The sequence below is a fragment of the Mus caroli genome, chromosome 1, assembly GCF_900094665.2.
Source record: "Mus caroli chromosome 1, CAROLI_EIJ_v1.1, whole genome shotgun sequence".
Taxonomy (NCBI): domain Eukaryota; kingdom Metazoa; phylum Chordata; class Mammalia; order Rodentia; family Muridae; genus Mus; species Mus caroli.
Window position 1 is genome coordinate 146,583,207 of NC_034570.1, and position 13,991 is coordinate 146,597,197.

Here is a 13,991-nt window from a genome sequence, read left to right on the forward strand (position 1 = left end):
TTTTTACTTTGTATCATTTACTGTTAGTTAAAAGATCACTTCTAAAAATCTTTTCTTATCCATTATCAAATAAATCAGAAGATATGTAAGTTTTAAAAGTTCTTACCTGTGTAGTGGATGCGGCTTGATTTTGGGTTTTTCGGATACAGAGGAGAGAGTTTTCATTTGAAATTTGGATGTTGGGGATGTGTCCAAATCTTGGCTGAGTTCACCTTCAGTTTTCTTAATGAATTCATCATAAGTCTACGTTTGGAAGAGTCAGAGAAGTTATTATGCACAATGTTCTAAAGGGTATTTTATTATTTTACATTTTCCAGAGCTGAGGACCGAACCCAGGGCCTTGCGCTTGCTAAAGGGTATTTTAAATCATAAGAATATTTAAAATTTTTAAATAGCGTAATTTAAATATTCAACTAGTAAAAAGACAGACTATAAAGATTCTCTCCCTGCTCCCCGTCACATATTCACCACTATAGAAAATGAAGCAAGAAATTATAGTTTCAATCCAAAAAAATTATGAGTGATAACCACCCAGGCACGCTGAAATCTTTTAACTTGTTATATGCTATTTTCTACAGTATACACTATTATTTAGTGGCTTTGGGGGGTGTGCATTGGAGATTGAGGTTGGTAGCTTTAGCTGACCTAAGAATTCACTATGTAGAGCAGGACTTGAATTCACAGAGACCCATCTGCCTCTGCCTCCTCCTAGTACTGGGACTAAAGACTTGAGCTACAACAGCCTGCTTTGTATGTTGTTTTGTTTCTGAGGTTCACTGGCTGTAAATTTCTTAAGAAATAGAAGTTAGGGGAAATTGAGTACAACTAGTCAGAAGGTCAGAATCACTACCACTGCTGCCTGGTTATTAAAATACCCACTCTTTACTAACCACCAGAACGTAATACATCGTAACTATCACTAGTATGGCATTCAAGATGGACCGTCTCTCTATTACATGTCTCATCCACTTGAAGGGCTAACCTCACTTGTATAACCATTGTGTGTAGTAGCTCAAAATAAAAGCTCAGCACTTTTTATTCAGGCTGTATTTATGTCTGGCCTAAACTAGACCAAAAAGATTTATAATCAAAACATCTTTAGAGAATGAAAGAATGATGGATGGATCCTTGCTAATTATTACAAACTCTTAATGTCTGGACTGAAATCCCTACTAAAGAGGTAGATAACTTTTATCTTCCATATTACCTTCATTGCAATTACCAATGACTTGATAAATTTTAGTATTAATCATTAACTAAACATATATAGCATGCTGGGCCATCAGGCTAGGTCTATATAGAAGGTAAAGCTACTCAGATCTGAAAGCAATACCGATCTAATGCAGTTTATTAAATCTGTGACCAATAAATCTTTTTTCATATAAATTGCCATGTATATTTATTTCTCTATGACATAACGTCCCTTTCATTTGTACTTAGCCAAGTGCTGAGTGAGATGAATCATGTGGCACTTTTTCTAGACATTTCTATCAATGAAATATTCTTTACAACTTTGTAACATTTTTTTTGAGACAGGATTTTTAGTATGTACCACAGGCTAGGCTCAAACTTGAGATCCTCCTGCCTCAAATTCCCGAGTACTAGGATTATAACAATGAACATTTTTTAAGCAACATTATTGACTCTTAATTTATTTCCAGTATGACTTTAATGGCTCACAGTTGCATGACCAATCATATAAAGCTCAAATTTCTTAGTCTAGCCATTAAGTTCCTGAATGTCACCTCCACTTTTAAACTTTCTCCCACTGCTTTCCTACATGAACTCCCAGCAGAGCCACTGCTTATTCTAAATTCCCTAGAGCTAGAGGTGCAGTACACAGCTCAGAGTGATCTGGAGCTCACTGTGTGGGTCAGCTTGGATTTGAACTCCCATTTCTATTTCAGATTCCCATGCTGATTATAGGAATGTGTGGCTATCTAGGGCTGGTTATTTATTATAACCACTCTTCTGACTTAGTTAGAAACTAGAAAACACTAGTTACCATGCCTGCTCTGTCAGCATGTGATGCACCCATGCTGATGTTTATTATTTCCACACTTATTAAAAGGCCTATTTTCATGCGAAAACATAGAATTTGGAATTAGAAATAAATAAAAATCCTGCCTTTATCATTTGTGGGCTGTGTATCCCTGGATCCTTAATCTTATTGAAACTCAGAGGTAATACCCATACTTCACTGCTATGAGGATTAAAGAAAATGCATTCAATTATCTGAGTTCCTGTCATATAAAAATAGCCATTTGAATTTTATAAGGAAGTTAGTCAATGGGTAAAAATTAAAAGGACAGATAATTTGGTTCAACACAGCAATGCACTTTCTCACACTTGGTAAGCTTGAAGGCCTAACAGTTTCAAATGTTTTGAAAATTTGAAAGTATACAGGTAGAAGCGGTGACATGAGGACAGACTGCTGTCCTAGCAGGAGTTCAGATGGATTTTATGATGAATACCATGACTTAGGGCAAGGAGGCTAGGGCAGCAGGGAGAGACTGTAAGGAGGCAGAGGAGGCTGGGGGAAGGAAAGAATGGAAAGGAAGAAAGGCAAAAGAGGCAGGGAAAAAGAGGAAGAGGGAGAGGAAGACAGACAGACAGACAGAAAGAGACAGAGAGATGAGATATGTAGAAAAAATCAGCCAGAGGCAGTGATAACCAGGAGACTGTGCAGAGAATACAGATAAGGGGCCTCAGAACCCGAGCCAGGCCCTAGACTAATGGCAGCAGGAAGGGAATAGAACAAAGGGGCCTTGGAGGAAGAACATCAGGGAACTGGGACTATAGGAGGAGACAGGAGGAGGACAGCAGCAAAATCAGGCTTCGTATCAGGCAGAACACGGAAGGCTGCTAGCGCTTAGGAGGGAAGCAACTGCAGCTATCAATTAAGAGCTGTCCAAAAACAGCCCAAGGGTCGTGTGGCCTTCTTTCTAGAACAGACTGGCAACAACAGTGTGAATATCTAAATCTATTTGTCTCTTAATGTTTTTAAGAGATTATAGATAATCTTTTTTATCACCATAATCTTTTCGAGACATAGTTTTTCCGTGTAGCTCTGGCTGTCCTGGGACTCGTTCTGTAGACCAGGCTGGACCTGAACTCACAGAAATCCTCCTGTCTCTGACTCCAGAGTGCTGTGATTAAAGGCATGCACCACCACTACCTGGCCAGTACCATTATCAGGAAATTTTTTATTTTAATATTTAGTATTTAGTGTAATACTATAGATATCTTCGGATTTGTTTTTAAAGATGATAAAATGTGCACTACTACATGACTACTTGATTAGCAGTAAACACCCGAGCTTCTGGCAGGAACTAACCTTGCCCACTGACCCGTCCCCCTCTCACCTCCAGCTGTCTGAGCAGACTGGCCTCCTGGGCCTTCAGTCTCTCCTTCTGTCTCTTCCTCTGCTCCCTCTTCAGCTGCTCCACGACTGACTTCCTCTTCCGCAGCTCATCCTTCAGAGCTCTGATCCTCCCTTCAATGTCACTCTGGTCAGATGTGGTTTCTGAGAGAAGCAAAACCTTCTAATTAATTTTAACAAAGAATAAAATTAACTCAGTAATTAATAAGGAAAAGCTATAATGCTTAAAGTTAATATTTAAAATTTTAAAAATTGAGCTACTGAAAAATGTTATTAATAAAATACATGCTTGCTTTTCCAAGATCTTCCTTTTGCTTTAGTATTCCTAATTGTCTTTCTGATTTCTAATGGTACTATACGTTTGCTTTTATTTATAATTATTGTGAAAACTGTGCCCTTGTGTGTATGATGTGTGTGCATGAGTATGGATATATGTGTGGAGGCCAGAGGACAACTTGTGGGAGTTGATTCTCTCCTACTGTCAGTCCCAGGGCCTGAACTCAGGTTGTCAGGTCTAGGAAGCAAGGATCCTAAACTACTGAGCAATCCTGTCAGCTCACTATTTGAAACTGCAAGTACATTTTGAAAAACCATATCTTAGCTAGATACATAGTTAAAGTTTAAATTTTTATGTTAGTGAAATTTGTACTTTCTGTAAAAATTTACTTCTGGTAGCAAGATGTTCATATAATTGTCCTTCTTAGATATTAATACATGTTGTTATATTTTTAAAGTCAAATTAGGATAAAATAGAATTTTATATTTTTGAATGTGAATCATTAACTGAAGTCTTATTGTCACATACAATAAAGAGAAATGCCCTACTGTTGCTTTGAAGGCTTTACAAGTACTAAAGTAAACCTGATGAGAACTTGTCTCTCCCCAGTACTTTACTTCTGCATATTAGAGGCCTAGTCATGGCAATAGCACAGGGAGGCAGCGCATTATAACCCGTCCTACAGAGGCAGCATTCAAAGCCACTGCTTACTTCACTGCACACAGAAATACCACAGTACACAAGTGAGTTTTCCCACACCTCTTAGAATCACACACTGATGGCATTCCCATACACTCATTACTTTCATCCTGGAAACCTCAGACTCAGATGTGCACTGTTGCATCCCGAGACTAGGTTATCTCAGATTAAGTTACCTAAGAAACCATTGAAATGCAGAAAGAGTACTGTCTCTTTAAAATGGTGTGAACCCAATATCTGGGCTCCAAAGAAAAGCCAAGTTCCCATGATCTCTAAGCACTGACGTAACGTCCTAAAACCAGCAGTGTCAGGAGGAGGGCATCTGAGCATCATCTTCATGGGCTTCCTCTTAACTTCTGAAGAAAATAAGTGGTTTTAGGTTAAAACCTCTAAGCACTTGGGGCTTTTATTCATTTGCTGTAGTCTGGGTAAAATTAATCATCTTTCCTAACATCGACTTTTCTGGCCTGAGTAGTTCCATGCTTCTAAGCAAAGAGTGGTGGCACATGCCTGTCGTTCCAGCCCTGGGACGGTAGGAGGAGGCCAGCCGGGCCTGCATGAGATCTGTCTCAAAAAACAGAGTTAAGCCAGGTGTAGTGGTACACAGCTTTAATCTCAGTACTCGGGAGGCAGAAGCAGGCTGATCTCCATGAGTCTGAGTCTAGCCTGATCTATATAGTGAATTCTAGGATAACCAGAGCTACATAGTGAGATCCTGACTTGAAAACAAAACAAAACAACAATAAACAAAACCCTCAAGAGTTATTTATGTGCCTTTAAAGTTGAGATGTTACCTTGTTAAATGTAGGAGACCACATGTAAACTTTGCTCTCCACATGATTTTGAATCAATATATTTTTAAAACTGTGAACATTTAAGAACCTCTAGATAACCAATCACAAGGAAAACAGTTCAATTATGGTGTATTATCTACCTTTTAAAAATTGTGTGTGTGTGTGTGGGGGGGTCATATGTGTGCAGTTATACATGGATGTGCTTGGTGGAGGCCAGGATTCAACCTTGCGTGTTTTTCTTCAGGCACATCCAACTTGTTTTCTGAGACATGGTTTCTCCCCACACCATGTCTAGACTGGCTGGCCAACAAGCCCCAAGCACTTGCCGATCTCTACTTGCCCTGGACTAACATTACAATATTCCATAACATTACAACATTACATGACATTACAACATTACATGTTACATTATAACATGTTACATTATTATTATTATATGCTACATCGTTACATGTTACATTATTATTATTACATGTTACATTATAACATTACATGCCTGTTTCCTTTACACGTGGGTTCTAGGAACCGAACTGAGGTCTTCATACTTGCAAAAAGTACTTCCCTGATTAAACGACTTGCCCAGTCCACTTCCTCTCATAGAAACAACTAAACCATTTTTTCTTTAAAAGAAAAAAAAACCCAAAACAACAACAAAATCCTCCAAAACAAAACAACAAAACAAAACACTAATGTCTTTGAAATTAAGAATGAGCTCAGCCGGGCATGGTGGCACACGCCTTTAATCCCAGCACTCTGGAGGCAGAGGCAGGCGGATTTCTGAGTTTGAGGCCAGCCTGGTCTACAAAGTGAGTTCCAGGACAGCCAAGGCTACACAGAGAAACCCTGTCCAAGGGGGGAAAAAAAAAAAAAAAAAAAGAATGAGCTCAAATGGCAATACTCGATATTGCATTCATTTCCTCATAATTCTAATAATCACAACCCTTTCCCTTTAGCTATGCTTCTCAAGACCAACAAACCCCTGACGCCTTGCAAGGTAGAAGCTACTCAGTCTTTCAAATCAACTTCCAACTGAGACATGATCAAGGAGAGGTCTAAAAACCCAGAATGCTCCTATTGCCATCCATAGGCTTCTGTTTCTCTGCATGGCTCCTTTGAGATTTGTGCTATCCTGTCCCACAACCTTCTTACCTCATGGTTACTAATAACTCATTGAAAAAAATTAATAAACACCCACACATGCAGCAATCAACAGTACCTATGGGGCATTGGTGTTACAAATGTTAAGAAAACAGAACCTGCCACCAGGAGTTCAATCCAGACCTGGTGAGCCAGCTGATCTACCAGCTGTGCTGTGCACATATGGCACACTGAAGTCCAGAATACTGTAGAAACACACAATCACTGTCGGACATGGACAGATGGAAAGAAATGTTTGGAGAAATAAATGTCTACTAACACAAGAGGATAAAATTAGTTACAATTTGTGGAATCAAGGATATAATTATCAATGATAACCACTGTGCTATATGAATTAATCTTGGCCATACAAAGCAACAGAGGATAACCGAGTGCTAGCATGTGGTCAGACAAAGCTTAAGAGAATTCAAAAACAAAAGAAGAAACTCACTGTAGCCTTACCTGACTGTGTCATAGACAGTGACTCATCTGACCAACTGTAACAGGGTTGGTGAGACTTGACAGGCAGATGACAGTGTCCTTCAGTCCTGTGACTTGCTTTGCTAGATTCTTGCTTTGACATAGATAAGCAACTTTTGGGAGGTGACTGTTCAAACAGAAAGACAAACAGGAATTATTTTGTCATACAACTGAACTTATATTTAAATCTGAGATACAACTAAGTAAAGATAACAATTTAAAATGTATTTATTTATTCCCTGTATGGCGGTGCACTATGAGCACAGCTAGTGCCTATGGAGGCAGCAAAGACTGTGGAATCCCCTGCAACTACAGTTACTGCCATGTGGGTGCTGGGAACTGAACCTGGTTCTCTGCAAGATCAGCAAGTGCTCTTTTTTAAAGTATAACATTTTCATATCAAATAAACATTAAATTTAATAATTTATATAATAATTGAATACATTAAATTTTAGCACTATTTTATAAATTTACAAAAGGTAAAAAAAAGAAGTTTAAAAAACATTATTAGAAACAACCTAGATGTCCCTCAACTGAAGAATGGATAAAGAAAATGTGGTACATCTACCTAAAGGAATATTATTCAGCTATTAAAACAAAGACATCATGAATTTTGCGGGCAAATGGATAGAACTTGAGAATATCATCCTGAGTGAGGTAACCCAGACCCAAAAGGACACACATGGTATATACTCACTTATAAGTGGGTATTATCCATAAGATACAGGATACCCATGCTACACTCCACAGACCCAGAGAAGGTAAACAAGAAGGAAGGCCCAAATGAGGAGGGAATATAATACTTGTAGGATGAAGATTGAGGAAGGGAACTGGATGGGAGAGGGGATTGAGGTGGGGGGTCAGGATCAGGTGTGGGGAAAGATATGAGGGATGGCCAAATGGCCATGAGAATGAATGGAAATCTCCACCTGGCAGGGGTGGGAGTCATCTAGAGGATGAGACAGAGACCTGGGATAGGGGAGGCACCTAAGAATCAATGGGGGTGACCCTAGCTGAAACTCATAGCATTGGGGATATGGAACCTAAAGAGGCCACCTCCTGTAGCCAGGCAGGAAACCCAATGGAGCAATTAGGGACACCAACTCACCCACAAAACTTTCAACCCAAAAATCTATCCTGTCTACAAGAAATGGAGCAGAGACTGAGTGAATGACCAACCAATAAGCAGCCCAACTAGAGACCCACCCCATGAGCAAACACCAATCCCTGACACTACTAATGTTACTCTGTTATACTTGCACGCAGGAGTCTAGTATGGCTGTCTTCAGAGAGGCTCCACCTAGCAGCTGAATCAGACAGATGCAGAGACTCACAGCCAAACAATGGATGAAGGCTGGGGACTTTTATGAAGAGCTGGGGAAGGATTGAGGGCCCAGAAGGGGATAGGAACTCCACAGGAAGACCAATAGAGTCAACTGACTTAGACCCTTGGAGCTCTAAGAGTCCAACCAGCAAACAAAGAACATACACGGGCTGGACCTAGGCCTCCCCACACATATTTAGCAGATGTGCAGCTTGGTCTTCATGTGGATCCCCAACAACTAGTGCAGAAGGCTATCCTAAAAGCTGTTGCCTGGCTATGGGTTTATGTTCTTCTAGCTGGGCTGCCTTGTTTGGCCTCAGTGGAAGAGGATGTGCCTAGCTCTGCAGAGACTTAATGTTCCAGAACTGGGTGAGACCCAGGGGGGACTCCATCCTCTCAGAGGAGAAGGGGAGTGTGAGAGGGATTGTGGGAGGTGTGACTAGGAGTAGGGGCAGCAATCAGGATATTAAGTGAATAAAAAATGAAACCCTTTTCTTTTTCTTCTTTAATGCAATTTCTTGATTAGCATAAGAATACTGGGTTCATTATATTTTAATTATAATTCATTATAATTATATTAAGTTTATATATAGTCTATATATTCCGTATTATATATAATTTAAGCCAGGTTCTCATTCTGAAGACTAGTGATGCTCTTGCAGAGAACCTAGATTCAAATCCTAGTACCCACATGGTGGCTCATTACCATTTGTAACTCCAGTTTCAGGAGCCAATGTCCTCTTATGGTTTCCTTGGGTACCAGGCACACAAATGGTGCAGAGACACACATGCTAGCCAGACACCCATATACATAAAATAACAATTTTAAAACAAAATTCTAGCCATAGATGTTTCTATCCATATTTTTTAAATTAAGGAGGTTTTAATAGGGCCTGTCACATGGCTAAGCAGAGTCAAGCACTTGTTGCCGTCCTACAGCTTGAGCTCAACTGCCGGAGCCCATGTGGTTTAGGGGAGCACTGACTCCTACCAGTGTCTTCTGACTTTTACATGCAGAAACATGCACACTAGCACATATGTAACTTTCTTCAGTAAAAAGCTTTATTGTTACATTTGTTAGTGTTTCATATTGCTATGCTGATGTCTTAATCTTGTAGAAATCAGTTTTAAAAACAGGCAAGTTTTGAGTTTTTATCTTTCTATGAAATACAGAAGAATATTATTATTCTAATAATGCCCAGTGTAATAATTGAAAACAATTCATTTCAGATATTTTAAAGCAATATAACATCACTCTTATCCTGATTATGAACTAGCAATTACTAACTCAATCATAGCAAAGACACTTTGTATGTTTTAAAGAGTTTATGCTTTCTAAGACAAAGCAGTTTTGCAAAATAACTTGTCATGTTCGCACAAATAATCTTCATTACTCTGTGTGTCTGTGTGTGTTTATGTATATTCGTGCACAAGCATGTGCGCGCACGCGCACACACACACACCACATGCTAGTCAGAGGAAAACTTGTGGGAGTATGAGAGTTTGCTGTCTCTATCCTGAGAATCAAAGCCAGGCCGTCTTGTCAAGCTGAGGTTAACACCCTTTCACCCACCCACTGAGCCGGCTTACTGCTCCTCTTACAGACTTTAAAAGTCCCTTCCCATGTTAAATGGTTTTTATGTCCACTTGACACAACCTAGAATCATCCGAGAGGAGGGAACCTCAACTGAGAAAAGGCCTCCATAAGACAGTGCTGTATGAAGTTTGTAGGGCATTTTCTTAATTAGTGCTCATGGGGAAGGCCCCAGCTCACTGGTGCCACCCTGAGCTCAGAAAGAAAGCAGGTGGATCAAGCCAGTAAGCAGCACCCTCCATGGCCTCTGCATCAGCTCCGGCCTCCAGGTTCCTGCCCTGTGTGAGTTCCTGCTCTGCCTTCCTTAGATGGTGAACAGTGATTTGGAAATGTAAGCCAAATAAACCCTTTCCTCCCAACTTTCTTTTGGTCATGGTGTTCATTACAGCATTAGTAACTCTAATTAAGGTACTATCTCTTTAATATTATTATACTTGACAGAGTATAATTTTGACTGCTACTAAAGTTAAATTCATATACTTCTAAATATAAGCCTTTTAAAAGCTTTATTTCTCTCCAAATGTTAAATCCTGCATGTAATGAGCATGGGTGTCACTGCTGCCCTTAACAGGAATAATATAACTATTAGGAATACCTTCTTAACACATTGGTTTTTTTTCTAAAGAAGTTTTAAGATATAAATAGTCATTAACTCACATGTTTACTAGGAGAGGTAGATTCCAGTTCCTGTGAGAAAACCATTTCCTCAGTAAGTATACTATGATCTGGACTCCCAGACTGTGCCTGTACCCTAGACTCAGAAGGAGCACATAAGTCAGGACTGCCGAGCTCTTCTGGAACACAACTTTCACTGTTCCGTGGAGAGTACGAAGGCATCGGTGACCCCTCTTCACTTGCGATTCCTAGAAACACAGGGTGAAACAAAAACTGTCCAATCTTTGTCAATGAAGAAGTAAACTTGTTACATTTAGACTTGTTTTCAGTGTAAAACCACATTATTTAACATTTTCTAATAAAGTCTGTTCATTAGCAATTTTGGCGGACACCATCAGAGAACATGATGTTCATCATGTATAGCCAGTGATGATGGCTGACTAAATATGAGGCTGTACAGCAGTTATAACTCACAAATTGGAAACTGCTTCAGTCACTTTGGAAAGTATTTTAGTGCTTTTTGAAAAGATGAAACAAATATTTTATGACCGAAAACTGCTGCTGCTAGGCTATATTCCAGAGAAGTCTTAGCATATACAGCCAACTTTTTCCATGCTGAGAGAAGCCCAAATGTGCCATATTCATGCAGTGAGGTACACTACAGAATGTTTGAGTGAGACTGCCTGCCACATGCATGTGCAAGGCACACACACACACACACACACACTACTGTGTACACACATGCACGCAGGCACACAGACAGGCAGGCACGCACATGCATACACATTCAGTTCCTCAATAGTACTAGTTAAACCTCAAGAGGTTGCCCAACTAGATAACACACGTGCATACAAAACAGTGTCACGTCATAAAGTCCTCTTGGGCAATTAAGAAATTCATGGGAAATTAAGCTTAACAAAATCCAAATAAACTTGCCACTGTTGGAACCTGAGCTGTCACAATTACATAGCACGCAAGTTCCTGTAAGGGACTTCGTGGCATTGTGCGACTATTGGAGTACATCACTGCACAATGACAAGAGCATAGCAAACAGTGAACTACTTCTTTAATCTATTCTGTAACAATGTCTCCCTTTAGAGAACTTAAGAGTCATTGTCACTATAGCCAGAGAGATGGCTCAGAGGGTAAAAGTGCTTGTCACTCCAGTCTGATAACCTGAGTTTGATCCTCAGAATATACAGAAGAAAGGAAAACAACTCCCCAAAGTTGTCCTCTGGCCGCCACACCTGCATTATGGTACGCTAGAGCTGCATTCACACGTACTAACACACCATACACATACACAATGGTAATAACCTCACATGTCCTAAAACACCATACACACATATACACAAGATGATAGTAACCTTAAATTTTAAAATCATTATTGCTTAATTTCCCATTTCAACTTTGAAAAAAAAAAAACCCTTTGATTTGTTGAGAAAAAACTTACTGTTTTGGTACATTATTCTAAAAATGAAGGTTTCAGAAAAGTTCAAGAACATTTGTTTATTGAACAGTACTCTATGAAAGGAAGGTAAATTTCTTGAACTCCTGCTTGTCATGTTCCTACTTTTAACGTTTTAAGCTCCCTATTACTAGATAATAAAGTTCTTACCTAAACAGTACCGTGCTTGTCACCCAGTTAGATCCCATGAGCTGAAAGCCCACCTCCCTGGATGTCACTGTGCCCCACTGGACTTCTGCAGAAGACTTCCTTTTGGAAGTGAGTAGCTGCAAGAAAAAGGCTCCCTGCAGACTCCATTGTGAAGGTAACTGTTGGTGGCCACAGTCAAGTTGTTAGTGATTTCCTTAGGGTTCTGCTTGGCTGTTTCCAAAGGTCTGTCAGCCATGGACATTTAAATATGTGACTCCGCTGTGCTTAGAGTGAGCTTTCGCTGCTGCAATGAACTCATGCTGACTGCTTTTGGCTTCTGTTATTTTTTTCCTGACCCTGTTGCTTATATCATCTTTACCTTATTAAGTAGTCCAAACTCAAAAGCTGGCTACTCTTGATGAGCTAAAGGGCAGCTCTGAGAAAGCTTTCCTCCACTGACCTAGTCACATGCTGCACACTCATGTCCAACAGTTCCTAATGAACAGCTTTAACGAGGGAAGCTATTTTTAATTTACCTTCCAGCTGAAGCTGGGGAGAGACCACAAGAAAACTTTTGGCTTTCTTTATACATCATTTGTTGCTAGATTATTTAACTTCACATGTTTTGAAATGGTCTAGAAAAGGAATGGCCAAACCACTTGTGGCCACCTGTGATTTACTTATATGTTCATTTGCACAGCTACATTTTTTTTTTTGTATTTAATTGAGCATGGTAAAATATGCAAATACACATGCTGATTACTGGAATATATAAATACACCACTAATAGAAATGGAGGTTTGTTTTCTATTTCCAATAGTCTTATTATGATATACAGCTAGTTGAAGTGTATCTTTTACATATCCATGTGTATGTGTACCCAAAAACACTGTCACAAATTGAATATAGAAACAGATATAAGAATACAATTCATTTTACTCAGTCAGACATTGAAATTACTTGCTAAACTGTTAAACAATTCTCTTTTGGGGGAAAGTCTATTTTACATTTTTTAAGTTATTAGGGCAATGTTTATTTTTTTTTCCAATTTTATCTTTAAGAAAGGGTCTCATGTAGCCTAGGCTGGCCTCAAACTCAATATGTAATCCAGATGACCTTGAATCTCTGATCCTCCTGCCTCCACCTTCCATGACTGGGTCTGTGGTGCTGACAACTGGCCCAGATTTTCCTGTATGACTGCTGGGTAAACACTCTACCAGCTGTTTCCCTCCCCATTTGTTACTTCTTTTAAAAGTAAGTTAATATTTAGTTTCCTTGGTTGGGGGGTGGGTGGGTGTCTTTTTGTAAAAGTCTGCCCCCTCCCCCATCTTTCTCTCTCTCTCTTTGGTTTCTAAAACTAAGAACTGAATCTAAGCTAGCTGTTGGTGACACACACTTTTAATCACAGCAGTTAGAAGGCAGAGCAGGAGGATCCCTGTGAGTTGGAGGCCAGCCTGGTCTACACCAGGACAGCCAAAGCTATACAGAGAAACCGTGGCTCAAAAAACAAAACACAACTGAACCTTGCTCTAACACTGAGTTAAACCCCCAATCCCCAAAATTGTTAATGCTTAAACCTTTTTTTCCAGTTATAATTCCTAATGTGGTAAATATAGATATGTATAAGCACATCTGCAGACACATGAACAAAAGTGCTTTGTGGTTCTCAACAATTTCGACAAGTATAAAGAGGTCCTGAGCCAAAACCATCTGAGACCTGCTCTGCCGGGACACTTCCCACCTGTGAGTGCTAACTCATAGGCATGAGCAATGGGCTGCAACCAGCAGTGTTCAGAACAGAACAGATAACATCAAAGATAAACATTTTGGTTAAGCAAAGAGTCTGAAACCTGCTGTATTTATAAGTACACACACGATGTATGCATCTATATACACACTCTACCTAACTATGCTAAAGATACCTATGACACTGTTTATAATAGAAATACTAAGTAACAAACAAACAAACAAACAAACAACTAGCCATGCTTCTATCAGTTAGGTAAAATGATACCTTGAACACATTTTTTCCTTTCCTTCCCCTTCCTTCCCCTTTCCCTTCCCTTCCCTTCCCTTCCCTTCCCTTCCCTTC

General features: G+C 39.6%; 1 protein-coding gene across 6 annotated transcripts in view; it reads right to left on the minus strand.

The window, feature by feature from the left end:
* Cep350 (centrosomal protein 350) overlaps positions 1-13,991 on the minus strand; it is a 131,746-nt gene that overhangs the window by 24,482 nt on the left and 93,273 nt on the right. For all 6 annotated transcript variants that reach the window (XM_021177416.1, XM_029481954.1, XM_021177402.2 and 3 more), the window contains 4 exons: positions 10,345-10,550; positions 6,752-6,896; positions 3,366-3,526; positions 107-243 (listed from right to left, as the gene is read on the minus strand). In XM_021177416.1, coding sequence (XP_021033075.1) covers positions 107-243; positions 3,366-3,526; positions 6,752-6,896; positions 10,345-10,550 — 649 coding nt within the window. The remainder of the gene's footprint in view (positions 1-106; positions 244-3,365; positions 3,527-6,751; positions 6,897-10,344; positions 10,551-13,991) is intronic.